At 37.0% G+C, this 27,581-nt stretch overlaps 1 protein-coding gene across 7 annotated transcripts in view; it reads left to right on the top strand.

Moving 5' to 3' along the window:
- The window catches only part of ntm (neurotrimin), a 318,803-nt gene that overhangs the window by 248,821 nt on the left and 42,401 nt on the right, over positions 1–27,581 (top strand). For all 7 annotated transcript variants that reach the window (XM_084103855.1, XM_084103850.1, XM_084103852.1 and 4 more), the window contains one exon: positions 16,209–16,441. In XM_084103855.1, coding sequence (XP_083959981.1) covers positions 16,209–16,441 — 233 coding nt within the window. The remainder of the gene's footprint in view (positions 1–16,208; positions 16,442–27,581) is intronic.

Raw genomic sequence — 27,581 nt, forward strand, 5'->3', positions numbered from 1 at the left:
TTTTTCTGTGATCATTTGAATATTTGTAACACATAAATAATGATACTATGTGTATGGAAAGACTTTGTGAAGCTGTTTCTCTTTGTTTGTTTTTTCCTCTTGAGTTCCTGCCTCAAATGGTTATAGCAATCAGTGTGTTCAAATAAGACTTATAGTGTAGTGTCAAATAGAAATTAGTCAAATGTGTGGGGTTTCTGAAATGAGCTTCATGGATGAATCCATTTCAGAGGTAATAAGGAGTAGGCCTAACTAGTGTAGGAGGTTATGTAATGTTCCAGCATTACATAATGTTCATACAGAACTCCCCCCCTCACTCCTCCTCCATCTTTCCACAGGGATCAATGGCTATGTTTGTTTGTTTGTTTTTCTTCTCTGTGAAGGGCTATGTGAATGGGTATTGACATGGGTCACCTTTGCTCTGTCAGCCGTGACCTTGACTCAATCCCAGCGCTAATTGTCATTTACAAAAATGAGATGAATGTTATGATTTGTGAAGAGTATGTACACTTTTCTCAGTACACTTAACCTTGAGAATTAATTGGTATATCATGAACAATACACAAGACAAATAACCCAAGGGGTCATGTTTAGGTCAAAGGAAATGGGAGAGTTTTAATGAAAGTGGCTGGAGTGTTTATCTGTATCTGAAACACTTGTGCACCATTACTGAACCTCTCCCATATGGGATTTTAAGAGTGAAAAGAATTATATTTTCTATCTTTATGTGGTTTGCAATATCTATTAATGATATTATCTATTAATCTAATTAATCTGTTAATCTATTAAAGGATAAAATTAGGTTTGAGTTACCCGATGACTAACACCTTTCACCTTTGCAGGTTATATGATTTCTGCTCCATTCTTTCTATGTTGTAAGGGAAAAAAGCCAACTAGCTGAATCAGGGTGCTTTTATTTTATGCCCCTACACCCTTTTAGTTGAGTTAGCTAACCTTTCTCAGGGTGACTCAGATAATCGTCCTACCAATGGCTTGGGCATAGACCTCCCCGTACAGCCAATTAAACTGTGTCACTCTGGAAATGTGCAGGAAGAAGCTATGGTAAATGAAGATCGATGAAGAGGAAGCAGTGTCCGTTATTTATAGGCTTTGCGTGGCTGTTAGGCCTGACCTGTAGTTTACCCTATGGGCTGTTGTTCCTGACCAGTGGCAGAACTGTGGATAATTACACCGTTTTAGGTTTGAGTGCTCTACATTAAAGTGTAGGTAGAGCAGGCTTCATTTGGGGTGGGATTGTAGCACACAGTGTGTTATAGGGATTTGAAACGCAAAATAGATTTTTCTGAAGAAAACGTGAGTGGTGCATTTTTATTTATTTTTTTATTTTATTTTTTTAAACACACTAACAGTCACAATGTACAGTCTTTCAGTCTGTGTATTTATTAGTGTTTGGGATTTTTAAATTTCCCTTTCTGCAGGTTTCATTGATATACCAATAGGTGGTGACAACAAGTTAATGTTTGAACCTTTGAGGGAGTCATTGAATCATTCATTCAATCGATTTGTTCAAAAACTGATACTTTATAACAAAACAAGTAACTCTGTTTAAGTGATCCATAGAATCATTAACTCAACTGATTCATTCAAAAACACTGATTCATTCAGGAATGTGCAGTGTGTTGCTCAGAGGCATGCAACATTTCTGATTTAGCTTTGTTTAGACATATTTTTGTTGATAAAATACATTAAGGGTGTGTTCACAGTTCTTCACTTGTTTCGTTTTGGTCCAGAGCCCGGCCCCCCCAAAAATGGTCCTGGTCCTCTTTGCGTTCACATTGGTATTTTAACACTGTAGCAAATTAGCTCTAAAGAAATATTAATAATCAATCATAACTTGTTATAATTGATAATGAATATTTGGATCAGTTAATAGAATTAACTTAATGTTGTAAATTAATACTACAATCAATTAACCTGTTTGTCCCGTGAACACTCAGTGTTAATTGTTTATTAATTCTAAGAAATGTACATTCTTTCTTTACAGTACTACTAAGAGCAAGTAATCAAAATCTGCATGATTAGAGACTCCAGTATATAATGAGCTTGAAACACGGACAACTTTACGTGTGACATGAACAAGATTTTATTAACTAGACTAAACACTTAAACTACTCTAACATACACATCCATACATGCAGTTTACCAAGGGAAAGAGAGCTGAAGCAGAATACAGGAAAGCAAGAAGTTATAGCATTGTTTGAAATTCAGCAGATCAACAGCCTTGAGCAAACCATCAGTTTAGTTCTAACACGCACTTCTTTAAAAGGGGTAAGGATACTTAATGTATAAAATAATGAGACTAAGTTTGATACTTGTATGTCTCGCCCATTTGAATTAAACTGTCCTGATGCAATTTGTTGAGGCTCCAGCTGATTTTTGCTGATGTTGTCTTGATGAGAGAGAACCAGTTGGAGTCAGAGGATCTTTGGTGAATGGAAAGACAAGGCCGCAGCCTGGCACAAGCTTGGGGGTCCTTAGAAAACTTCTAGTTCAGCATCATCTTCACATCAGGATTTCAGAAAGGAACTAAGAGACGTGATCTTGTGATCAGTGATTCTTTAAAGCGTGTGAGCCAATAAGAAGTTGTTCCCTTTGGGGGGAATTTCTTTACGACCTTTTGTTCAAGCAGGCCTTTGAACATGTAATTTGATTGGGTGTTTAACAAAAGAATCTTCAAGATTCTTATAATACTAATGTGTCACAAAGTTAGCAAAATGTAATGTAAATTAACAAATGGGGGATGAAGATTGGAGTTTATAGAGACTAAACATGCTACACATGATTTTGGTTAACCATAGTATGCAAGTCTGAAACATTAATCCAAAAGAGTTGAATGAATACATGGGCCAAACCACATAAAAGGAAAATCATGAGATGGGAAAATTAGATACATGTTTAAACATTTCTCAAGTGGTTATGTATAGAGTATATAGGATTAAAAGGGTTTATCTCTCCTTCTCAGCAAGAATTAAGTGAGAGTCACAACTCTCTGCAAATTCGTTTTGGGGTCGTAAAAAGTCTTATCAGTTTAATGTGTCCTGTAACACGACACCGGGTTCTGCCAGTGTGTTAGCTTCATTTGGGATGTTAGTTTTGGGGGAAGTTTCATAGACCTTTCATAGAGAGTGAGTTTGCTGGATTATTCATTAAATATAATGAATAATTTGTGTGTCTGATTGGTCCAGATGCTACAACACTGAACCTAAAGATTCCGAACCTAAAGGCATAGGGATATGTTCACAACCTGATTGGTTGGCTAATATTACGTAGATTTTCTGACAGAAGTCACAAAACATCCACAACAATGCTGTGTGCTGGGCTAAGTGTGCTTGTTGAATGTGCGTAGCTTACATATGATGCTATTTTTACCAGCTGAGAACTTGTGAAAACTTATGAGAACTTATAAAATGTGTAAAGGAGTCAAAACAGCAGCAGGAATCCCTCCGTCACACACAAACGAAGAAATGCTGTGAGGAGATGTGGTTCTGATGCCTGTACCGAACTGTGATGGGCAATATCGCGACTATGACAAGAAAAAAAATTTGCATTCTGTCCTTTTAAGGGTTGCATCTCATGACATCATGTTCCGTTTTTGGTTCGTTTACATGTCTTTGCTCTGTTTTGCGTTGATATTTCAGTCGATATTTCAGTCGCACCAGAGTTTGTTTGGAAGTGGACCGAGGACACATCTTTTCAGCTGTCTTGGCTTTTCAGCAGGGGTCGGATGGCAGCGTACACACTTTTTCAAATGAACCACACTAACAGAGCAAGTGCAAGCACACTCTAAGTAACCACAATATTGTGTAAAATGTGAAGTGCTTCTTGTTTGTTAATCTGTTGTAACAAGAAATAATATATTATGCTCACTTTTGTGCTTTTACCACTTCTGGTATAAGAAATATGAGTTTATGATATGGATGTTCAGTATAAAAACACTTGCACACATATTGACATCTAGAAATAGAGGTATGTCATCTGGAAATAAAAAACAAACAAAAACTCTTTTAGGTATGAAATGAGCTGAATGTTAATTGTCATATATTCCCTGGTTCACTAGAGCGAGGCTGGTTCTGAGAGGGAGAGAGGGTGAATCCAGCGCTCCGTCACCCTTTCCAGTCGAGACTCAATGACTTTGAAATTCTAATGGGTATTATTTGCAAAGGGCACCTTCATTTGCGTGACACCACTCCAAAAGACAAGGTGATTTTCAGCTAAGCTGTAATCCCCCTGCACCACTTGCCACAGAGGTTCGCCAATTTCAGATCAGTGTGAACACAAAGCGGACTGGTCACACTTTGTTGTTACCAAATCCAAACGATTATTTAATTGTTCATTAATTGCGTGGTTGTAGTTTCGCTTGTTTCTAATTTTGGTTCGTGCCTTGGACTGTAACAAGGTGACAGTCATGCTTTTTGAAGATGCAATTAGAGCACAATTGCTAGTTTGTGTGGTATGAACAGGTGTTGCAGCTTGTTGAGGTTCAGGGAGGACTGGAGTCATTTTGTTCTTGTGCCACAGGGTATTGTTTTTATGTTTATGTCTGTTGCTCAAAGTTGATTAAACTGCAACACTCCTCAATTAGTGTTAATTGAGGAAAAGAGTGTTGCAGTTTAATCGTCAATTAGTGTTAATCAAAGAAACATCTAAGGTTTTTTTTTTTTTTTTTTTAAATATGTCCAGGCCAGCAATACTATACCCTTCAGTGTTTCCCATACATCGATTTATTTTTGGCGGCCTGCCACAATCAACATTGACCGCCACAGATATATGTGACCCTGCCTTTGAAAACCCAGCTAAAGTCATTTTTTTGTGATTCACTGTTTTCTACATACAATAATGTAAAGAACATTCTGTGAAAATATAACCTTGATATATTTATTGATTGAGTAAGGCTATGTCAAAGATTTGCTGAATTTCAGGATCAGAAAATCATGTTTTTGAGAAATTCCAATTTAAAAATAAGCTTATTTTTAAAACTGCAACACATTTGATCCATAATTATCCTGCATATGTGCCATATAACACATTAAAGCTGAGATTCTTCCATTTTCAGTGATATATAACACATTTAAGGGAAAATTCTTGCGCATGTCCAAAAAGCTAAAAGTATAAAAACATTGAAACGAATGGGGTTACCACAAGTGCTTGATTGTAGCAACAATTACCAAGTCAATTCAGTGGAATGATTTGTATAACTTTATTAGTAAAATGATATAATATTATATCATATTAATACATCAATTAATTAACATATAACATTTCGGTATAAAATCTCATTCTCTAACTGGGCCACTGTGTAAAAAAAAAATTCAAGGGATAGTTCACCCAAAAATAAAAAATATGTCATCATTTACTCACCCTCATGTTGTTCCAAACCTGTATGAGTTTCTTTCTTCTGCTGAGCACAAAATACTTCTTTTTTCTTTTCTTTTTTTTTAATGTTGGGAACCAGACAGTTGACGGCACCCATTGACTTGAAAAATATACTATGGAAGTCAATGGGTGCCACCAACTGTCTTAGGCCGCTGTCGGTAGCCTAAAAGAGGCCTAGAAATAGGGTTTCGTTCCACCAAGTGGGGCACTACCTACTTTTTTTATATTTAACATCAGAAATATAGAGAGATTCCTTAGGAAAAATATTTCTCCACACATAACCTTGCAGTTTTTGAGAAAAATGATGCTAAAGGTGCCCATTTAAAAAAAAAAGGGAAAACATAGGGAATTTTGCACTTTCAAACCTGTTTATCATATAAACCCAAAAATGCCGAATTACCACTTGAAGTACAAAATAAACCAGTTTGAAATGTGTGATATACCTGAAGTTGCTATCTAGGGACAGTAAACATGATAAGATTATCAAGAAAACTTCTACTGTAGCATTAACATCCCAATTACTTCTCATTATGTTGTTCCAATTCAAAGGTAATATTTGAGGTAAAATCTGAATAACAAATAGAATTAAGCCAAAATATAATAACAGAGCTGCCAACTCTCACGCATTCACCGTGAGACTCACGCAATTGACACTTTTCACATGCACGCTCTCACGCCACACATCCATTTTCTCACGCACAGAAAAATCGCGAAGCAAAGAGGACACGGAGACCAACAGACTAGACAGAGCAGGTTAGATATGATATGAAAAAAATCTCAGCTCTCAGATTCTGTCAATTTTATTACGAAATTCAAACAATAAATACCGTTTTGGCATTTGTAATTGTGACGCGACAGATCCCTAGCGGCACGTGACCCGATCATCTCTACTAGCTAATAGTAAATAAACACGAATGAACAATGTTGAAAGAAACAGTACAGCTTACTGAAATGTATATTCTTCATACATAATATTGATCAATCAATCAAACAAAGGGGTCAATAAAACAGCTGGAGAACAATTATGTCACATAACATTTACCTCAGGAAAGCCATTTAATGACCATAATATAGGCACGTTAGTTGGCTAGAAAAAGAGCTATAGAGAGTATTTTGCTAAATATGTGTACTATATTACATATTTGTTATATTTGTACTTATATCATTAAATAAAGTTGTTATTATAATAAAAAACGCATTATATTTAATTTGAGTTATTTTTAACCTTAAATAATACTACCAGCTGATAGGGCTGTCTGTAGGCTATGTAGCCTATGTATTTTTTTTTCTTGAGAAAAATTAACGCCTATCTTGTGTACCTAATATTTATCCAAATGAGTCCATATTAAATCAAATCACAAGAATTGAATTGAAATCGTGAATTTTTTTCCAAGAAATTAGTAAAAAAAACAAAAAACCGTAGCTTACCAGAAATTGTACCATATAAACATTGTAACATGTTGTCACTAAACCTAATAAAATTCAGTTTAGTTACTAAAATGTTTTGACAATCACAATACACTTATTGTGATGCAAGTTTTTTTGCAAACCCCCCCTAATCTCCCCAAATCTCACTCCAAGTTAAACTCAAAAGTATATAAAAAAAACTACTTTTAAAAATAACACATTTAATGGTGAATTGTTCATTTGCATACACGAGCAGTAACTGCACTACATGTACATATTCACAGGAATGATTATTGTAAACAAGATTTAATTTTGATTTATTTATTTACCTACCCATCTCTCTCTCTCTCTCACACACACACACACACACACACACACACACACACACACACACACACACACACACACACACACACACACACACACTAACCCGACCCCTAAACCTACCCATCTCTCTCTCACACACACACACACACACACACACACACTAACCCGACCCCTAAACCTACCCATCTCTCTCACACACTAACCCGACCCCTAAACCTACCCATCACACACATACACACTCACACACACACACACTAACCCGACCCCTAAACCTACCCATCTCTCTCTCTCTCTCTCTCTCACACACACACACACACACACACACACACACACACACTAATCCGACCCCTAAACCTACCCATCTCTCTCTCTCTCACACACACACACACACACACACACACACACACACACACACACACACACACCAACCCGACCCCTAAACCTACCCATCACACACATACACACAAGTCAAGCGTTTTTTGTCTATAAAACGCGATAGCAGGCCGGGTGAAACCCGTAGTTGTTGGGACATCAGAGACCGGTTTGTCCAGGAGGGCAACATGTTTATTAGCAATAGCTAACGTTAGCTCCGTAGTATCCGACGTTTTGAGCCATTCCTACGCACATTGCTTGATTTTTTTTCCCATCGGACTTCAGTAAAGGGCTGCGGACCTTTCCCACCATCTTTTCCGACATGAAGAATACACTTTACGGGTGTTAATCGAGCTTGATCGCCGCTATCAGATGAAGATGCGCTGCTTACGTCCTCCTCCATGTTTACATGTGCGTAGTGATATTGGCTTGATTTCGGCTCTGACCTACTTACATTTTCGATGCTGATTGGTTGAAAATCTAGCTCAACAGTTTTATATGTCTCAATACGCAGTCAATATAGTGCGCCAATAAATTACACTTTTCTCATTAACTGCAGGATAATGCGTGGAGAACTTTTTGCTTGGATACCTTTTATTAACGTTGAACATATTGAGCAAAAGAAAAAGTAGTGCCCCGTTTGTCGGAATGAAACTGAACGATACAGCTCACGTTCAGCGGCCTATCTGGTTACCAACATAAACTTAATTAATTTAAACTGATTCAATCCCAATCAACAAATCTGTAATAAACATTTGCATCCACTATTTTTGCATCACAAGATGAATTCTGTGTTAGCATTACATTGGCTGAACACTGACAGTATACATTTACAGTAGGCTATACATTTAGCATTAAAAAAATGTCAAAAACTTGCCGTCAAATTCCTCGTCAGTTTCGTCCAAGAATGTGTCCTGTTCATCATCACCATCATCCACCAGAAAATAATCTGCTATAAAACCGGTTATATCATAATTTGGGGTAATTCCACCGAGATTAATATCAAACAAGCTGTTTAAGCAATCAACTATTTTACGCAACTATTCAACTCATGCTTCGCTTCCGCCATGTCAGATCATCAACACGACACATCACCATCCAGCAAACGAATTATATTGACACTCCTTAAAATAAGATTATTATTATTATTGGTAGAATATTGAGCTACAAAACAAATAAGCTATTCTTAAAATATTGGCGATGACACGAAACAATCTCCACAATCATCTGAACCCGGCTTAAGTCGCATTTTTCTTTCCTAACTAAAGTTGACGTGATTGCCGCTCGTGCGGATTGATATTAAGGTCTGTTTACTCTTTCTTATAGTAGAAAAGAAGTTCCTGAACTGAATTATATAAGAATCAGCAGGTGTTGTTGCGCCGAAATGAGCCCAGAGACGATTGAAATCAATGTTTTGGAAGCCCACGTCCATTTTTTTTTCTTTTTTGCGCAAAAGTATAAAAAGTATAACGTAGTGTCAATAAAATCATTAATTTTAGTATTTATCATGTTATAAATGAAAATTTGAGTATTGCATCTCAAAACCCTTGGTATAATCTATCATTTACAGCAATAAACACAATAAACATGACCTATTTTTGTAATTTTTATGGCTATGACTACTTTGACGCTCTTTTACTCAATAATTAGATTCTGCGACTTTAGCCGGGGTTTCACTGGCGGGGTCACATATTTCAGTGCTTCTCATTCATTAACTAGACTGTAGCGGCCCGAAAATATATTTAAACTTCTCATAATAACATAAAAGCTCTTTAATGTCGTGTTTTGCTCCTTTGCTGTCAACCTAACTAAAATCGAAAACACGATAATGCTTTGTGTCCTTATCAAAAGACTGTCTGTTTGTGCTGAGCAATGAGAAGTACGCACTTCGCTCACGGGATCAGCTCCGTATCTCAGTTCACTGTGAATGAATGTAGTGAACTCTATCAGTGCATGTGCGTGCATTTGGTAACGCAGTTACACATTATTTTCACATTTTGCACAGTTGACGATAACAGCATTTCACTAGATTTGTAATGAAAAGCGTTTGTAAACTTGTTTTCCGTCAAAATCTCGCTCGACTGCAGATTCCGTCAAAATAAAAGTTCATTTGTTTATCTTTTGCATGGATAGAAATTAGGACAAAACTAATGATGCAAGTTTAATTTATTTTTCAGCGCATTTGTTTTACAATATATGGTTCTTACTATCATAGGAATAATATGTAATGCAGACCGATGCACTATACCACAGCTAAAAAGAGGTTTGAGTCACCTTTATTAAAGTTCAGATACAAGTCAAAGCACAGACTTTTTCTTTGTTCATTTTGCACACTGAACTTGGGTTGGAGCTCTTAATTTTGAACTGTCAAAATGCACTAGATTGATGAATTTAACTTTAAAATGTTTTTTTTTTTTTTTTACAAAATGTCTGTGTCCTTCACTTTTGATCTTTCACTTTTGATATATATGTATGTTTGTGTGTAATATACTTTATTCTTTGATTATATGATAAATGAATACTATGCAATTCTATGTACTATGCAATACTATACTATGTGAGCTTTAACAGTGAGCGCCAACCAATTAGTTTACCATGTATTTAGATCTGTGTGTTTCTAATTCAACCTCATCTGCAACTATTTACGGATGTCAAGCTGGACATGAGTAACAGCAGTGCTGGTAGGATGCCTCGGGTGGTTTGGCCTTGTGTTAGACAGACCAGAAGAGAGGTAATTTGCTCTGCTCATCTTGGTTCAGCCTGACTACCATCACTGCAGTCTGAGTATCATGAGTGCACAATCTTATGGAGTGATGCAGAACATCACATCAAATAGTGTAGCCTCTTATATTTCTTTCATCACATTGTGAGTGAGAATGAGAGACAGAGAAGGACAAAAGCACAGATAACAAGATAGAAATTGTTTGTGTGTTTGCACAGCAAATGGTCACAGCAAAAAGAAACCAGTGAGTCCTGACAATGTCAATTGTTTTTTTTTTACCCAGCCCAGAGAGATGGAAAAGGATTCCAGTTCCCTTAACAGTTGTTCCAATACCTATTTCAAAGCCCAGAGAGAGCAGAAGTACACAGATAGTGCTCATCTCACCGTGCCTTCTGAGACGGACTGGATTTTAAAACTGGGACTCGTACCCAGATGAATACTTTACACAGATGTTTATATTAATCTTATTTAACTGGAACAGGATTCTGGCTCATAATCCAACTGCTACTTCATTCCAGATACTTATAATGTTAAAGATACATACTAAATACATTATATATATATTTTTTTTTTATGTTTACAGACTTACTATATATATATATATATATATATATATATATATATATATATATATATATATATATATATATAGTAAATCTGTAAACATTAGAGAGGATATTTAATTTCTGTATATGCAATTTATAAAAAAAAATATTCTATCTCTCTCTCTCTCTGTTTGAAATTGCCCTTGTTCTCTGTCACAAAGATTTTGTAACCAATCTTGTCAATGTGCTTATAATTAAGCATGGTTTTTAGCATATAATTAACTATGCTGCAAAGCAGGGTAGTCTCAAGAGAAGCCAGGTTATCCCGGTGTATTGTTCTGTTGATATGAAAAATGAGTTGCATTCAAGCTATTTTTAAGGCATGAAGAAATTATTTTCATAGGGAAAAAAACGGACTCAATAAATATGTTTAAATATGTAATTTTAGTGATCAAAGATTAGTTTTAAAGATTAGTTGAAAATCCAGTTTTTAATGTTGTTTATTTGTCTATGTGGTGTTTTTAATGTGCTTTAAGACAAACCATGTGCAAATTCACAAGTCAACACCATTGCTGAGTATTTTCTCCTTAAAACTGCAGTGAACAAAAGACAGTCTCAAGAACGCAGTTTGATTGCTGGTGTTTCTGACGTCACAAACTACCTTGTAACCAATCACGTCAACCGTGTGATCATCAACGAATGCATCTCTGACCTGGTGTGAGTGAGTGGAGGCAGAGCTAATTTGCATATTCATAGAACCGCATATGCTAAATGAGGCAAGGGTGTAGAGTTACATTCAAGCTATTTCAAGGAAAAAAAACTTTCAAATATGTCATTTTGATAATCAAAGATGAGTTTTAAAGGATTAAATGAATGATTACAGGGGACTTTAAGACATTTATGTAAACTTTGTTGTGAAATGAATGACAACGATTTGTTACAGGTTGCGATTTGCTGTCAGGTCAAATATAATTACCTCTGCCCTATACTTTAATAGCAGTTTTTACACATTTGAGTTATATTTCACAAAATGAACAGTGCTGAATGTGCCATATGAACTGTACAAAAGATCATACTAAACACTCTCCTAACATTAGGATTCTTCAGAGGTCTATGCAAACCTTTAATTGTAGGCCTAGTGTTTTTACACAGTACATCAATCTGTTTGATTTCAAAAGATGAAATTTGGAACGAAAAATAAGTGTTCTTCAAATGATCCTTTAAGCACTGAAGTGTACTGAAATGTCTCTTGTGTTGTGTTTAACTTTTAATTAAAATGACAATTCAGTGGATTAAATATAGGTTTTGATGAAAGCATAACATGGGAAAGTGGTCTGTGAAGTTTGTTCACCTCAGGTGGTAGCCAAGAGGCTGAGAGATTTCCATAGTAACGCAAACCCTCACCATGTGATGTCGAGATGTGTGGTTTAAGGGAACAAATTAATGCCTTATGGTGCAAGTCAGTCTGTGAACACAAGCTCTATTTCAGCCATGAGTTCAACATAGCAAAGTACTCACGTTTTAGCACCTCTTGTTCCTTTAAACTTTGAAGAGTTTCTTCGCCATTATATTTCAGCGCTGTGAAGTTGTAAATTTCAGTGCTTTTAAAATCTCTTGATTAGCACTTTGTGCACTTAAAGACTTAAAAATTAATGAAAATAACTCAATCACTCTCAGTATCCACTTATGGGATAGAAATAGGAATGAGTCAGCTCTTAAAATCTGAAATTAAAGTGAGAGAGTGAGCGCGCAGACCCTCAAGACCCTTGGGAGTAAAATTTGTACATCCAGCACTGTTCTTGAGAAAACATGAAACCAATCAAGTTGTTCCATCTGTCTGTGTTGACAGTGTATTCAGCCCCCTGCCTCACATGCTATGTTGCCCTAACGGTGTGTGTGTTTCGGACGAAAATCAATACATCCTTACCGTCCAGGTAGCAGCAATGTTCTATCTTGACTGAACTCTAACTCCCTGACAGTAATGTTATTTGGAGGTAATCCAGTGTTATATATTATAGCTTTTTTTCCTCTATATACTTCGATGCCAAATCAATCCCTTTCTCCAAAGTAAATTAATAATGAATGCCCTCTCTTGTTCATGTCACAAGGTAGCCAGAGGGGGCTGCGGAAAGATTTATTTTCAAAACCGCACTTGGTCTGATACTCGATATATTTTTGCCCTCCACAAGTACAGTGGGATATGCTTGATGCACTGCTAGCTGAAATAGAGTTGGATCTGTGACTCGATTACGACGTGCACTGAGAATGAATACCCAAAGTAATTCTAAACTAACTAAAAAAACATTTAGCAATAACATGATGACATTGCATTAAAAATTAACGCTTTGTAATCTGTACTAGGATGAGAATAGTCGAACATCCCATGATGATGCAAAAAAAAGCTTATATTATCCCAGAGCGCATGCATTTCGGTGTCAAGGCAAACAAATGGACGAGGGCCATCCTTGTTTATTCCGCATGCTTAATTTTCCCCGCCCTTGGATGCTTTTCATTGCACTGAAAGGGTAGACACTTTATTTGGATTAAAATGGTTTGCTGTCTGCTCTTCTCTGATAAGGGAATATAAGGCGGAGTTATTTTTAATTTATGTATTTGTTGCATTGTGCTGATTCAGTGTGGTGCTATGAACATGCAGCTCAGACATGCTCCAGTGGCCGGAGATGCTGCACTACAGGTTTCCAGAAGGTTCTGACTGCTCAAGGTTAAGACTGATTGGATTGGATTCACCCTCAGTGTCTTACCAAGAGGCTGTTATTATAATGCACAGCATTTTATGGTGATGCTGTAAATAATATTTTAATATGATAGCTGAACTAACAATGTGCAGTCCCTACGGTGCGCATGTACTTAAAGGGATAGTTCACCCCAAAATTAAAATGACTTTGTTTTAACACAGCGTCTACACCAGATGTGAGCGATGAGACAAAAGCAAATAGAACACATTATAATCAGTGATGCTGTTTCTGACATGAGAAACAAATAGATTTGTAGTGGTCGCTTTATTGCGTCTGTAGTGGAAACAGCCTCAAACTGTAAGTCTTCTGTCATATAATAGCTTTGTGTGATGAATAGGTCAAAGGGTTACTGTGTCCCCGTTACAGTGTAATTATACATTGAAGTACTTGTAATTAACTACATGTACTTACTATAGGGTTAGGGTTTGGTTTAGGTTTAGTTGCATGTAATTATGCCTAGTTTCTAGTTATTGCTAAAGTACATGTAAAATGTAACAAAGACACATTAAAATAAAGTGATACTGGTCAAAGTGTAGTTTCTTTTTTTACAAAATCTGTATCATTGTTTAATGAAATTCTTCCTAGTTCTTTTTGGTATGGTCGTGATTGTTCTGATTTGTCTAAACTTTCCAGTGAATAGATTAGATAAATTCATTTTCTGTCTGCCACACAAAACTTTCAAATGGCTTCAGAAGACTTGGAATATAAAGCTTGTCCTTTTTGAACCTTGACAGCCTTAGTACTCTACTTGGTTAGTTGGTTTATATTATATTGACAAGAAAATCTGGATATTCAGCAAAAATTCACCTATTGTGTTCCACACTGAACAAAGAAAGTCATTTCTGATTTGATTTTGAGTAAATATTAATGGCAAATCTTTCATCTTTGGGTGAACAGTTCCCTTAAACATACAGTCTTGCATAAGTGCAGACTCAGTCATCTGTGTGTACATGCAAGCACACCAGCCGTGTGCAGCAAAAGGCTATTTGAACAGCAATGCTCTTGTTTCCTGTATTATTTACCATATCATCCATGTCTACATGACGAATGTGTGAGAGCTTTGCTCTTTGATCCCATAAACTGTGTTTCATCGGGGGTTTCGTTCAATTACCGGTGCAACAGCTGCTTTTGCTTTGCATTTTTTTCTATTATTCCAGCCAACTTTGAATGCCCTTGAGTGTGCTTTGTTACCCTGTTTGGCAACCGAGTGCTTTATATGCCAGCCGACGCGTCTCCTCCTCCTATTATGGGTGGCTCGCCTCTTACTTGCTTCTCTTGCATTCACCTAGGGAGATTTTTATTGAACCAGGTTTTTTTTTAACTTTTTGATGCCACAGATCCTCAAATATTTTTCCTAAAAAAAGGCAGCTTGATCCATTAACACTTTGAAAAAAATAATAATGAAGATATACTGTATACATATATATACAAACACACACACACACTAATACATTGTGTTGACACTTTTTAATGTTGTTTAAAATCTCATTTTTATCTGTAGAATTAGATATGTTTATTTTTATTTTGTTTTATTTTATTTTTATGCAAATAATTATTATTTATTTTTGGCAGTTTGGTTTTTGCTGCAGAAATGACACATTGCCACCTTATAGAGAAGAGCAAGGGGAAGACAGATTGGAGATGGGCGACTTTAATATTTCTGCGTAGGATGCCCTGCAGTGTATTATGAACCTGTCCACAGGGAAAAGGCTTGATCTTTCCACTGATCTCCAGCGTTCTCATTTAGTCTATTATAAGACGAGGTAGAGGCCAGTGCCGCAGTTTCCACTCCCGTGAAAACGAACGCCTTTGCTTGTACCCCAGTACTTCTGCCCGCCTGCCTAGGGAGAAAAAAAAAGACACAAAGAAGCACATTTACCACATCTGTCCCTGGTGCTTTGGATTTTGCCCTCTAGAAGCTAAAGTAGTTCAGCTCTGTGCCTCTCACTGAATCGACTAAGATGAGCGCGCAAACATTATAACCATAATGGGCTTTAATGAGCATTGAACACCTATTATTCGAATGTGTGCCAAAGATTTTTGGGCTGTGATGCTACCAGAGATAAAACAAAGATTGCATGAAAATTGTCCCTGCGTTTTATTGAATGGTTAATCAGGCAAGTAATCAATTAAGCGCATGATTGCTTTTGATTTTAATAGCCCTACAGTATATGAAGAGGCCCTTTTTGGCCTCTGCTGCTAACTGTTAGGCATAGCTGTAATTAGACACAGCATGTCCTCATTTAAGGAAGGCCTGTAAGTAATTAGCATCTAATTCCATTGTATCCGTAATAAAGAGAGATGGCATTGTCTTTAAGTCAAAAGCACTAAGAGGCTGTTCCCCCCTTCCAGCCAGTTTAGCTTTAAATATTATCTGGGGGTCACTGAATTTAATAAACCTAATCTTCAGGAGGGTTTGATCGATGTCTAACCATGTTGTTCTTCCTTGCTTAATATCTAGGGAATACATTCGCACTCGCTTCCGAAACAGATGCAGTCTTCCGACGTACAGTACCAGGGGGACTATTTGAATGAATGCTAATGAATATTTGAATTTAAATGATGAATCCCAGTGCTTTAGTAACAAAGGGATACACCGGTAATAATTCAGTGGGGAACTTTGCTCGTAGCGCACATGCTAATGCTAAGGGTTAAGTATTCTCTTTGGTTCTCTCTCTTCTCTTGTAGTTGCTCACAAGGGGACTTTGTGACACACACAGCATGGCTGAACAGATCAAGTATACTGTACGCCGGAGAGGATAAGTGGTCTGTGGACCCCCGGGTGAGTTTGGTTACTCTGAACCAGGATGAGTTCACCATCAAGATAGAGAATGTGGACTTGACAGACGAGGGCCAATACATCTGCGCGGTTCAGACTAGCAGCAAACCCAGAACCACTTCCGTGCACATCATCGTTCAAGGTGAGTTTTCTGATGTGTCACGGTGTAGAGCACTAAGGGTGAATGCTTTTATACGCTTTTGTAAAGGAGCACTTCATCCAAAATTGAAATACTGTCATCATTTACTCACGCTTGCGTCGTTGTAAAAACTGTATGAGTTTCTATCATCTTTCTGAATGAAAAAATATTGCAGAATATCCAGAGTGCCGTTTTCTATAATGGGGATTGGAGAAGTGAAGGTCTAAAATGACAAAAAGGACCATAAAATTGACACAAAAGTAGTCCATTTGACTTGTGAGCTGTATTTCTAGCCTTACAAGAACCAATAATGTTTCAAATCTTGGATGTCAAACCTGATGTGCTGTGTCCTGTTGCATCATAATTGAACTGAACTTTAAAATGTTAAACAGATTTTCTGCAAATAACTACTTAAATGTTAGTCTTTACATCATATTAAGCCATCGTATGACTTGACATGCAATATATAAAGTTGTATAAATAACCACTTTTATGTTTCCTATTATAAAGTAAAGGTCACATTTTCACATTAGCAAAATTTCATGAGCAAAAACGCCCATTGCCCTATTGTCAATAGTGTAGCAATGTACAGTATGTAAGAAGCACAGCACACAAAGAAGCCACTTTCAAAACTAGCAGCTTTCTGCAATATCTGCTATATTTATTTTGTATTTCAAGTAAAACAAAGTCATACAAGTTTCGTACTGACCATGAGGGGGTGAGTAAATGATGAATTTTCATTTTTAGGTGAATTATCTCTTTAATATGCTTGTGCCTGAATGTGTGCACATAGTCTGTATGTTTGTACAGGTATAATATCATTTCTGGAGGCCCTTTTTCAGTATCGGTTAGAAACACCTTGAACTCCAGTTACGATATTGGGTATTTTAATGAAGTGGATAATTATGTAATTAATGCTGATTGTGTAAAACCTTGGGGGTGCATTTTTTGCTCCTGATTTGTGGGTCCAGTGTTAATATGATTGATGGCAGTGTCATTCCTGTGCAGTGATGCAGTAAGTCATAACAGTGCCGAATGGAGGTACTGTACACTGGCTAGAGATTTAGAGCACAGCAGCTTACCACTGCAGAATTCCAGCTTTCAATGCAAAACTCATTGAGTAATATTGTGGGAATTTGTGATAGTCTTTTTTGGTAGTTAAATGTTTATTCCAACACTAATTCTCCATTGAATGAATGATAAGGCCAACAAAATATGTTGTATTTGGCAAACTCATAGTAATGGTGGCTCCTAACCAACATGATGTATCAAAATAATTTGTTAAAAATAAATGTTCAGTCATTCTACATGACAAAATTAGCTTTTGACTATGTTTACCCATCAGGCTTTGTTCACAAATCTTAACCCTCTTTGGTATGTATCATGTTTTAATTTGATCTAATATTTGCCCCATGCTATTTTTTGACAAAAGTAGTTTGAATATGAAAAAAAAAGCTATTAATTGTTCTTAACACATGAAACCTTAGTCATAGCCTACTTGTTTTATGCACAAGTAAATTAAATTAAACTGTTATAATTAATTCCAAAAGTCCAATTTTCAAAGTTTCCTGCAAAATGATGTTACACAAAGTTGACCTGTTGGCAAAAACATCTATTTAACATATATAGTCACCATACTATTGGTTTATTTAAAGTTTTCCCTTTTAATTGCAACAATGCAGTGTTGAGGGAAGTTGAGGGAAAGCACCATAGACCAATGAGAAACAAATAACCCAGAATTTTTACAAAGAGGTCCAGTTATTAACTTATGGCTAATGGTTCAGACCTGGATTTGTGTTAGTTGATAAGCTGTGGTTAAATCTTTGTTTGTTGTAATTAGCCTCACTGACACATGGTTCTGAGAGAGTCTTTGATCTATAAAGGAAGAACTGTACGTTGGGTTAGATGAGTTCATACTTGCATCAGTGGAGAAGACCTCTCAAGACATCATCAATTAAACTGAACGTTAGATCAAAGAATGGGCAGGATTTGTGGAAGAGCTGAAAGAAATATCTTTCACATCTATGAAAATTGTATTAGTGGTGTTTGCTGAGGCAGGCATCACTGTTGCTTAGACTTGAGAGTTTAAAATGTAAAATTCAGTTACTACTTCAAGTTACTACTACATATGGCTCAGTTCGCTCCTTCAGTCTATGGTTTGTATTTTTTACAGAATTTATAGAAGTAATAGCACACCTATTCTCACAAACCCACATACTTTGAGCTATAATTCATGTCCGAAGCACAAACAGTGCGGAACGAAGTCACATGAGTTTTTTGTATTACATGAGTTCAAATCTTAAATAAGCCATACCCTCAATGTAGATATCAGAGACAAAATTAAAATATTATTTCAACACATTCTAGGGCACCTTTAAAATACATAATGTAATATACATAATATAAACATAATCAATTTATGTACATTATAACAAATGCCTGCAGAGGGAGCCAACGGCCTGGTGATTGTTGTTGTTACTCTTTACAGCATGATCAAATCCTTGTTTAATAATGACCAAACAACATTTAATTCAAATGTCTACTTTTTTAAAACATCATGGTATCATTTTAAGTAGCCTCCTGGAGAGCACCACTCAAATTTCTTCAGAAACGTAAAAATCTACTTTTCGTATTAATATATCAAACAATCTTGTGCAATATTATATCAAAGACTTCCAGTTAGCATCAAGACATGTTTTGCTTTAGCATTCCGTATAGCACAATCGGTCAGTTCAAGCCCGAGCATTTAGCAGATCCAAGTCATCTGCCCTGTTGCCTTGGTAACGTAGTTCCAGAATACTGCCTTGATTGAGAGTGTGAAGAGATGTTTCGGCACGGAGGTCAGATTCTGCACAATACCTGGGCACAACAGCACACTGACAGAAATACAACCGTAACCCACAGTTACCAAACAGCACATAGAGAGCTGGAGGGAATCGCGCATCCCTGATTGGGGTGCGCGGCTATAGCCGCAGTTGGTGGCAGACAGACAGAGAAAGCCCTCAGCTGCTCTCTATCTTTACAGTGTAAACTGCACATTTGAATAGAGATCCAATTTGCTGCTCCGTATGCAGAGTCACAGCCCCGCACATCAAATTTATCGTGAGAAATGAGTTCGTAATAACCTGAATAAGCAGGTATTATGTAAACACTGGGAGTGGTTTTGCGAACACCTGCTGGTGATAAACAGCGTAAATCTCAACCGTTGTCACAAATACAAATAAAGGACGCGGTTCGTCTTTCTCAGTGCCTGTGAGGGCACTGGAAGGCAAATATTTACAGCCGCACAACTCATTGCTGACCTTGTTAAAAGCATCAACTAGAGATTAGCTCATTAAGGGTTTAGTAAATAAAGTTCTGCACATAAATGTTTTTGATGTTGATGTAATTGATTTTTTTAAATCTCATTTCAGTTAAGTCAGCAAGCATTGCAGCTGAATTGGATTAATTTATTTTCAAAATGACTAATATACAGTGTGTGTGTGTGTGTATATATATATATATATATATATATATATATACACACACACACACACACACACACATTTAAACAACACAAAAAAACTACAAAAGAAAACAGTTAATTACTGTACATAACCTCCTGAAAACTCCCAAATACAACATACATGCAAACATGTCTTTAATTATTGATTCTGTTTACCAAAGCAGTCCACATTTATGAGATTAAAATGCCAGCATTACCATAGGAACACAACTAATGTGCCAAGCGAGTAGTGATGGGTCGGTCATGAACGATTTGTTCATTTTGAACGCATCTTTAATAGGACTCTGGACTACAGAGTTGTCTCAGAGAGTGATTTGTTCATTTTGTGTTGACTGCGCATGCGCAACATCCTATAGGTTCTGTACTGGAAACAGAAATTATTAGTTAATCTCTCAAGTCTTCAGGTTCGGGTCCGAGTCTTTCGTTCTTCCTGTCAGTCTCATAGAGGCTATGCTGTCAGTACCGGAAAGAGAAATGATTAGTTCACCTCTCGAGTCTTCGGGTCTGATTCTTCTGAGTCTTTCGTTCTTTTGTCACGTGATGTGATGTATCAGCACTGGACACATAAATGAGTTCATATTTCTCAAACTTTCTCATAAACAAGCACGTAGTCAGTTTTTTTTTACAGTTACATGCTGCGTTTTTGGTCTCAAATTATAGCTTTTTTATTTCTTTCAATGTATAATTTTTTAGAATTTCTGTCATGATGGTTCTTTTCCATATGAATGTGGTACTAAAGAGTTGGTAATGCTTTAAACTATCTATGATGGGGAAAATCACTTTGATAAAGATACCTATACAGTGAGGAAAATAAGTATTTGAACACCCTGCTATTTTGCAAGTTCTCCCACTTAGAAATCATGGAGGGGTCTGAAATTGTCATCGTAGGTGCATGTCCACTGTGAGAGACATAATCTTAAAAAAAAAAATCCAGAAATCACAATGTATGATTTTTTAACTATTTATTTGTATGATACAGCTGCAAATAAGTATTTGAACACCTGAGAAAATCAATGTTAATATTTGATACAGTAGCCTTTGTTTGCAATTACAGAGGTCAAACATTTCCTGTAGTTTTTCACCAGGTTTGCACACACTGCAGGAGGGATTTTGGCCCACTCCTCCACACAGATCTTACCTAGATCAGTCAGGTTTGAGCTCCCTCCAAAGATTCTCTATTGGGTTTAGGTCTGGAGACTGGCTAGGCCACGCCAGAACCTTGATATGCTTCTTACAGAGCCACTCCTTGGTTATCCTGGCTGTGTGCTTCGGGTCATTGTCATGTTGGAAGACCCAGCCTCGACCCATCTTCAATGCTCTAACTGAGGGAACGAGGTTGTTCCCCAAAATCTCGCAATACATGGCCCCGGTCATCCTCTCCTTAATACAGTGCAGTCGCCCTGTCCCATGTGCAGAAAAACACCCCCAAAGCATGATGCTACCACCCCCATGCTTCACAGTAGGGATGGTGTTCTTGGGATGGTAATCATCATTCTTCTTCCTCCAAACACGTTTAGTGGAATTATGACCAAAAAGTTCTATTTTGGTCTCATCTGACCACATGACTTTCTCCCATGACTCCTCTGGATCATCCAAATGGTCATTGGCAAACTTAAGACGGGCCTTGACATGTGCTGGTTTAAGCAGGGGAACCTTCCGTGCCATACATGATTTCAAACCATGACGTCTTAGTGTATTACCAACAGTAACCTTGGAAACGGTGGTCCCAGCTCTTTTCAGGTCATTAACCAGCTCCTCCCGTGTAGTTCTGGGCTGATTTCTCACCTTTCTTAGGATCATTGAGACCCCACGAGGTGAGATCTTGCATGGAGCCCCAGTCCGAGGGAGATTGACAGTCATGTTTAGCTTCTTCCATTTTCTAATGATTGCTCCAACAGTGGACCTTTTTTCACCAAGCTGCTTGGCAATTTCCCCGTAGCCCTTTCCAGCCTTGTGGAGGTGTACAATTTTGTCTCTAGTGTCTTTGGACAGCTCTTTGGTCTTGGCCATGTTAGTAGTTGGATTCTTACTGATTGTATGGGGTGGACAGGTGTCTTTATGCAGCTAACGACCTCAAACAGGTGCATCTAATTTAGGATAATAAATGGAGTGGAGGTGGACATTTTAAAGGCAGACTAACAGGTCTTTGAGGGTCAGAATTCTAGCTGATAGACAGGTGTTCAAATACTTATTTGCAGCTGTATCATACAAATAAATAGTTAAAAAATCATATATTGTGATTTCTGGATTTTTTTTTTTTTTAGATTATGTCTCTCACAGTGGACATGCACCTACGATGACAATTTCAGACCCCTCCATGATTTCCAAGTGGGAGAACTTGCAAAATAGCAGGGTGTTCAAATACTTATTTTCCTCACTGTATATAGCCTATAACAACATGCAGTTACGTGACATAAAACCGAACGACTCAAACCCGAAGACTCGAGAGATGAACTAATCAATTCTGTATCCAGTACCGACTGCATAGCTTCAGCCAATGGGGCTGTCACGTGATGAACGAATGAGTCGAACCCGAAGTCGATAGACTCGAAACGTGAACTGATCAATTCTGTATCCGGTACTACAGACTGCATAGCTCAGTTTATGAGGATCACGTGATGAACGAACAACTCAGATTGGGAGGTGAGGTAAACTAACAGACTACATAGCCTGAAGACCAAGATAAATTAATTAATTGTTTCTGTTTCTCATAATTTGGCCTTTTCCTTGAATTGCAATTTTTTTCTTGTTCTAAATGCGATCAACATTTGATGTGTTTGGGGAATTTGGCTATTAACATGTAATTTTAAATACATTCTGCTGAAATGCAAGAAATGAACGAAATGACTCGAAAAAAGATTCGTTTATTTTTAGATTCAAAGATCCGAGTCAGTAAAATGATCCGAACTTCCCACTACTACAAGCGAGCACATAGTGCGCCACTAATGTGTGTCCCACAAATCAAACCCTACATACTGTAGTTCTGGGAAGAAAAGTAGCTATTACTAAACATAGGCCTAAATGAACTATAAAAATCAGAAAACGGTTTAGATCAAATTAAATTTATTAGTGGTAGTTATTAGTATGGTGGCCAAGAGAGCTCAACGCCCTGCAACTGAAGAAAACACATGGGAATAGAAAAACACCCGCAAATTAAGAAAACATCTTCATCAGTTTCACAACACATGTGTGCTCCATATATCTGTGTGTGAGTGTCTCAACTTTAAAACTTGCCATCGCATCTTTGGACCCTGCATTATCTAACATTTCTTATGAAACTTTCCGTTGTGGTCTGTGCTATTTGCAGCGTGTTTCTGTATTTGGTTGTGTTGTGAACTTTTGCAGCGCGTCTCTGTACTTGGTTGTGTTGTGAGTATTTGGAGCACACGTGTTGTGAAATTGATGAAGACGTTTTCTTAATTTGCAGGTGTTTTTCTATTTGCATGTGTTTTCTTCAGTTCCAGCGCTGTTATGACCCTTCTTTGGCTCTCAACCGCCTAGGAATTTTAACCCCCTGAGGTCGGCTATCGCGCCGGCGCGATAGGCTCGTTTTTTCCTTATCAGTGCAAAAAAAATAAAAATAAAAAAAATATTAATTTTTAGCTTATATGCTTGTGTTATACATCAATCAATCCTGTTCAGTGTGTATTATTTTTGTGTATACTCACAATAAAAACAAAGTGTTGTGCTTTTCGCCAAATAAAGAAAAATAAACATGATGCGAGTTCTGCCTCCTCTCTGTCAGTGAAGTCCATTCTGAAACGCGTCTGAAAATGAACAATAACTCAGCGAATACTCAGTCAAACAGACATACAGACACACAGGCATGAAGCTTGAATTCTCTTCTTTTAAATTAAGTAATTTTTATAAAAAAACAAATATTCTCTGTTTATGTAATCTTTATGAAAAGAGAGAGATGTCAGTTGTTCTCATCTCAGCTAATTATTTTTAATGTGACTCCGCCCACGGAGAGCGCGCGCTATTCAAACGCAAATGACTGAGGCGATCCGTGCAAACTGTGAACGCCCCCATATCAGCTCGAGAAAACACATCAAGTTTATTCAGATTATTGTACTTGCTTACACCGTCTCACAGCGCTGTGAGGAATAATAATAATAATGGAAAAATACCTCATAAAATACCTCAGAATAATACCTCAGAAGTGCTGGTATTTCGACGAGCAGATGCAGCTGAGCTGAGGAATACTGTAGTAAGTTTTTTTCATTCTCAAGTGAATCGCGTTTCTGTGTGAATGAATGAACGGCAGAGATGCGCTGTTTACCACAGCTCGCACACTCGCGTTTCTGTGTGTGAATGAATGATCTGCTTTTAGCAAACTGTATTATTATACTGAGATGAGTAAAAATCGACTGAAATATGTTGAAATAAAATGTATTTGTATAAGCAACGTATTAAACTGCAAATTAGCATTTATATTCCTTATAATAAAAACGAAAGACCTATGTTACAGACATATGAAAGACAACATTTCATTAACTAGTTTTGGATAGATTATATATTTTTACTGTAAAATATCTGCCACCTCAAATAAGCTTTTGTTTGCCAATTTTTGCTAATATGTTAAATATAGTATGTTTTGTCAATGTAGGCTATATTCAAAGTAATGAATCCTTAACTTTGAAATATGTATGATAAAATGTATACTTTAGTTTTTACAAAGAAAGATTACACTTGAATTGTTGTTGTAATTGTAACCTTTTTAATAAAAAAAATATATATTTACAAGGTAGATGTAAACAAATGTTAAAAGGTAAATATAAGCCTTTTCTTTAAATAATTTTTATTGTGTTTTATTATTGACAAATTTGGGGAGAGGATACATATTCCAAAACTGAAAATACAGTATGAGAATTAACTGCACAATTACTAGACATGTTTTCCTTGGATATTATACAATTTGCAAGCACAATTTGTGGAAAAATAAAATAAAATTGAGATGCTTCCAACTGTGAACCAATGCTCTTGCATTCTTTCTTGTGGCTATAGGTGACACACCTGAATGAATGGCTCATTAAGTATGTGGGCCCCATTGTCTCCTCAGGTGTGAACCACTAAATATGCATGATGGTGTTGAATCGTTGACGCCCTTTGCGCATATTGCCTTTCCAAACAAAAAGTGTTTTACAAGATTTAAATCAATGTATTGTGTTATGTGAATGATTAGGCAGGATGATTTTCACATCATTTTGAAGAAAAAAACTCTAGGCACCGACATCCATTAGTCAAAAGTCTTATTGACACATATTTAGTATGTGTTTTGTGGCCTTATTTCAGAAACTTTAGTTTTTAGTTTTTTCAATAACCATGCATAAACATTATTCTCTCAAAAATACAAACATGTACATGCACGTTGCTCACATATTATGGTAGCCCTGTTTGTGCTAAATATAGTGTAATTACACCTTTGCCATTAATATGTTTATAAGCAACTAAAAAAAACACAAATGTCAGGGCATTGTCAGAACATCTCAAGGACCCCAAAAACCCCTTAGACCCCTTAAAAGTGGAACATTAAGCCAGTTCGGACACCTATCACCATTGAGCACTGAATGAAATGAGAAAAACAAGAGACACAACAAAATCAAATGAACTTAATTTAATAAAGGTAAATAACTATTTTACATATGAACAAAGCAAAACGGAAGGAACAAAGGGGAAAACTGGATTGTGCCAATCAAACAAAAATAACATAATCAAAAAGGAACTAACTAAACCATTTCAATCTAATCCTGAACTAAAAAAAAAGAAAGATCAAAGAAAAAGTCTTCAAAGTCTGTGATGTCATAACTAAAACTACTCTAACTAACAAAAACAAAAATACAGAGGGTGGCACAATCCCTAACCTAGTGTATATAGACAAAAATCTAACTAAATGTGTAAATGTATGTCACTTGACAGCCTTACCTATCCCCTCTCCTCCTTCCCGCTTAACCCAGTTTTGAAGAGCTGTTTAAATCTTTCAGTGCTTTCAATTCTTATTTATTCTTACGAAGCCTGATTGATTTAGTTTACCCCTAAACGTTAATTAATGCATTAACTATCAAACATGTACTAACATATTTAAGGCGGCTGTTATTAATGCATGAATCATTATGACTCCTGGCGTAGTTAAGAATCTCTTTTCATTGGTTCATGATTAGTTAATATCTTCACTAATCATGAGTTCATGTTGATGTAACTATTAATTCAGGTATTCGTACATGATTATTTATGCCCTGTTATTGTAAAATGTTTCCCAATAGTGTCATTATTCAGCTGAAGACAGTTCAGTGTTAATTCAGTTCTGTTTAATAACTGTATGAAGTTGATCAATTATGAAATAAGTTTAATTTAGCTATGCACAGCTCTTCAGAAGACAAAAGTGTCAGTTCAATGTTGATTCAATTCAGGTCAATAACAATGTCGATGTTGCAAAATTCATCAATTATGAAACAAAGTCGATTCATCTATAAAGCAGCTCTGCAGAAAACAGTGGTGTCATCATCCAGCTCAGTTGAGTTTTGTCCAATAGTGTCAGTGTGGTCAAATCAATAATATTGCTAAATAATATACAGTGGGGAGAACAAGTATTTGATACACTGACGATTTTGCAGGTTTTCCCACTTACAAAGCATGTAGAAGTAATTTTTATCATACGTACTCTTCAACTGTGAGTGACGGAATCTAAAACAAAAATCCAGAAAATCACATTGTATGATTTTTAAGTAATTTATTTGCATTTTTTTTCATCAGAAAAGCAGAACTTAATATCTGGTACAGAAACCTTTGTTTGCAATAACAGAGATCATACGTTTCCTGTAGTTCTTGAACAGGTTTGCACACACTGCAGCAGGGATTTTGGCCCACTCCTCCATACAGACCTTCTCCAGATCCTTCAGGTTTCGGGGCTGTCGCTAGGCCACTCCAGGACCTTGAGATGCTTCTTACGGAGCCATTCCTTAGTTGCCCTGGCTGTGTGTTCCGGGTCGTTGTCATGCTGGAAGACCCAGCCACGACCCATCTTCAATGCTCTTACTGAGGGAAGGAGGTTGTTGGCCAAGATCTCGCGATACATGGCCCCATCCATCCTCCCCTCAATACGGTGCAGTCGTCCTGTCCCCTTTGCAGAAAAGCATCCCCAAAGAATGATGTTTCCACCTCCATGCTTCACGGTTGGGATGGTGTTCTTGGGGTTGTACTCATCCTTCTTCTTCCTCCAAACATGGCGAGTGGAGTTTAGACCAAAAAGCTCTATTTTTGTCTCATCAGACCACATGACCTTCTCCCATTCCTCCTCTGGATCATCCAGATGGTCACTGGCAAACTTCAGACGGGCCTGGACATGCGCTGGCTTGAGCAGGGGGACCTTGCGTGCGCTGCAAGATTTTAATCCATGACGGCGTAATGTGTTACTAATGGTTTTCTTTGAGACTGTGGTCCCAGCTCTCTTCAGGTCATTGACCAGGTCCTGCCGTGTAGTACTGGGCTGATCCCTCACCTTCCTCGTGATCGTTGATGCCCCACGAGGTGAGATCTTGCATGATGCCCCAGACCGAGGGAGATTGACCGTCATCTTGAACTTCTTCCATTTTCTAATAATTGCGCCAACAGTTGTTGCCTTCTCACCAAGCTGCTTGC

This window comes from Abramis brama (genome assembly GCF_963993115.1).
Source record: "Abramis brama genome assembly, chromosome: 25".
NCBI lineage: Eukaryota > Metazoa > Chordata > Actinopteri > Cypriniformes > Leuciscidae > Abramis > Abramis brama.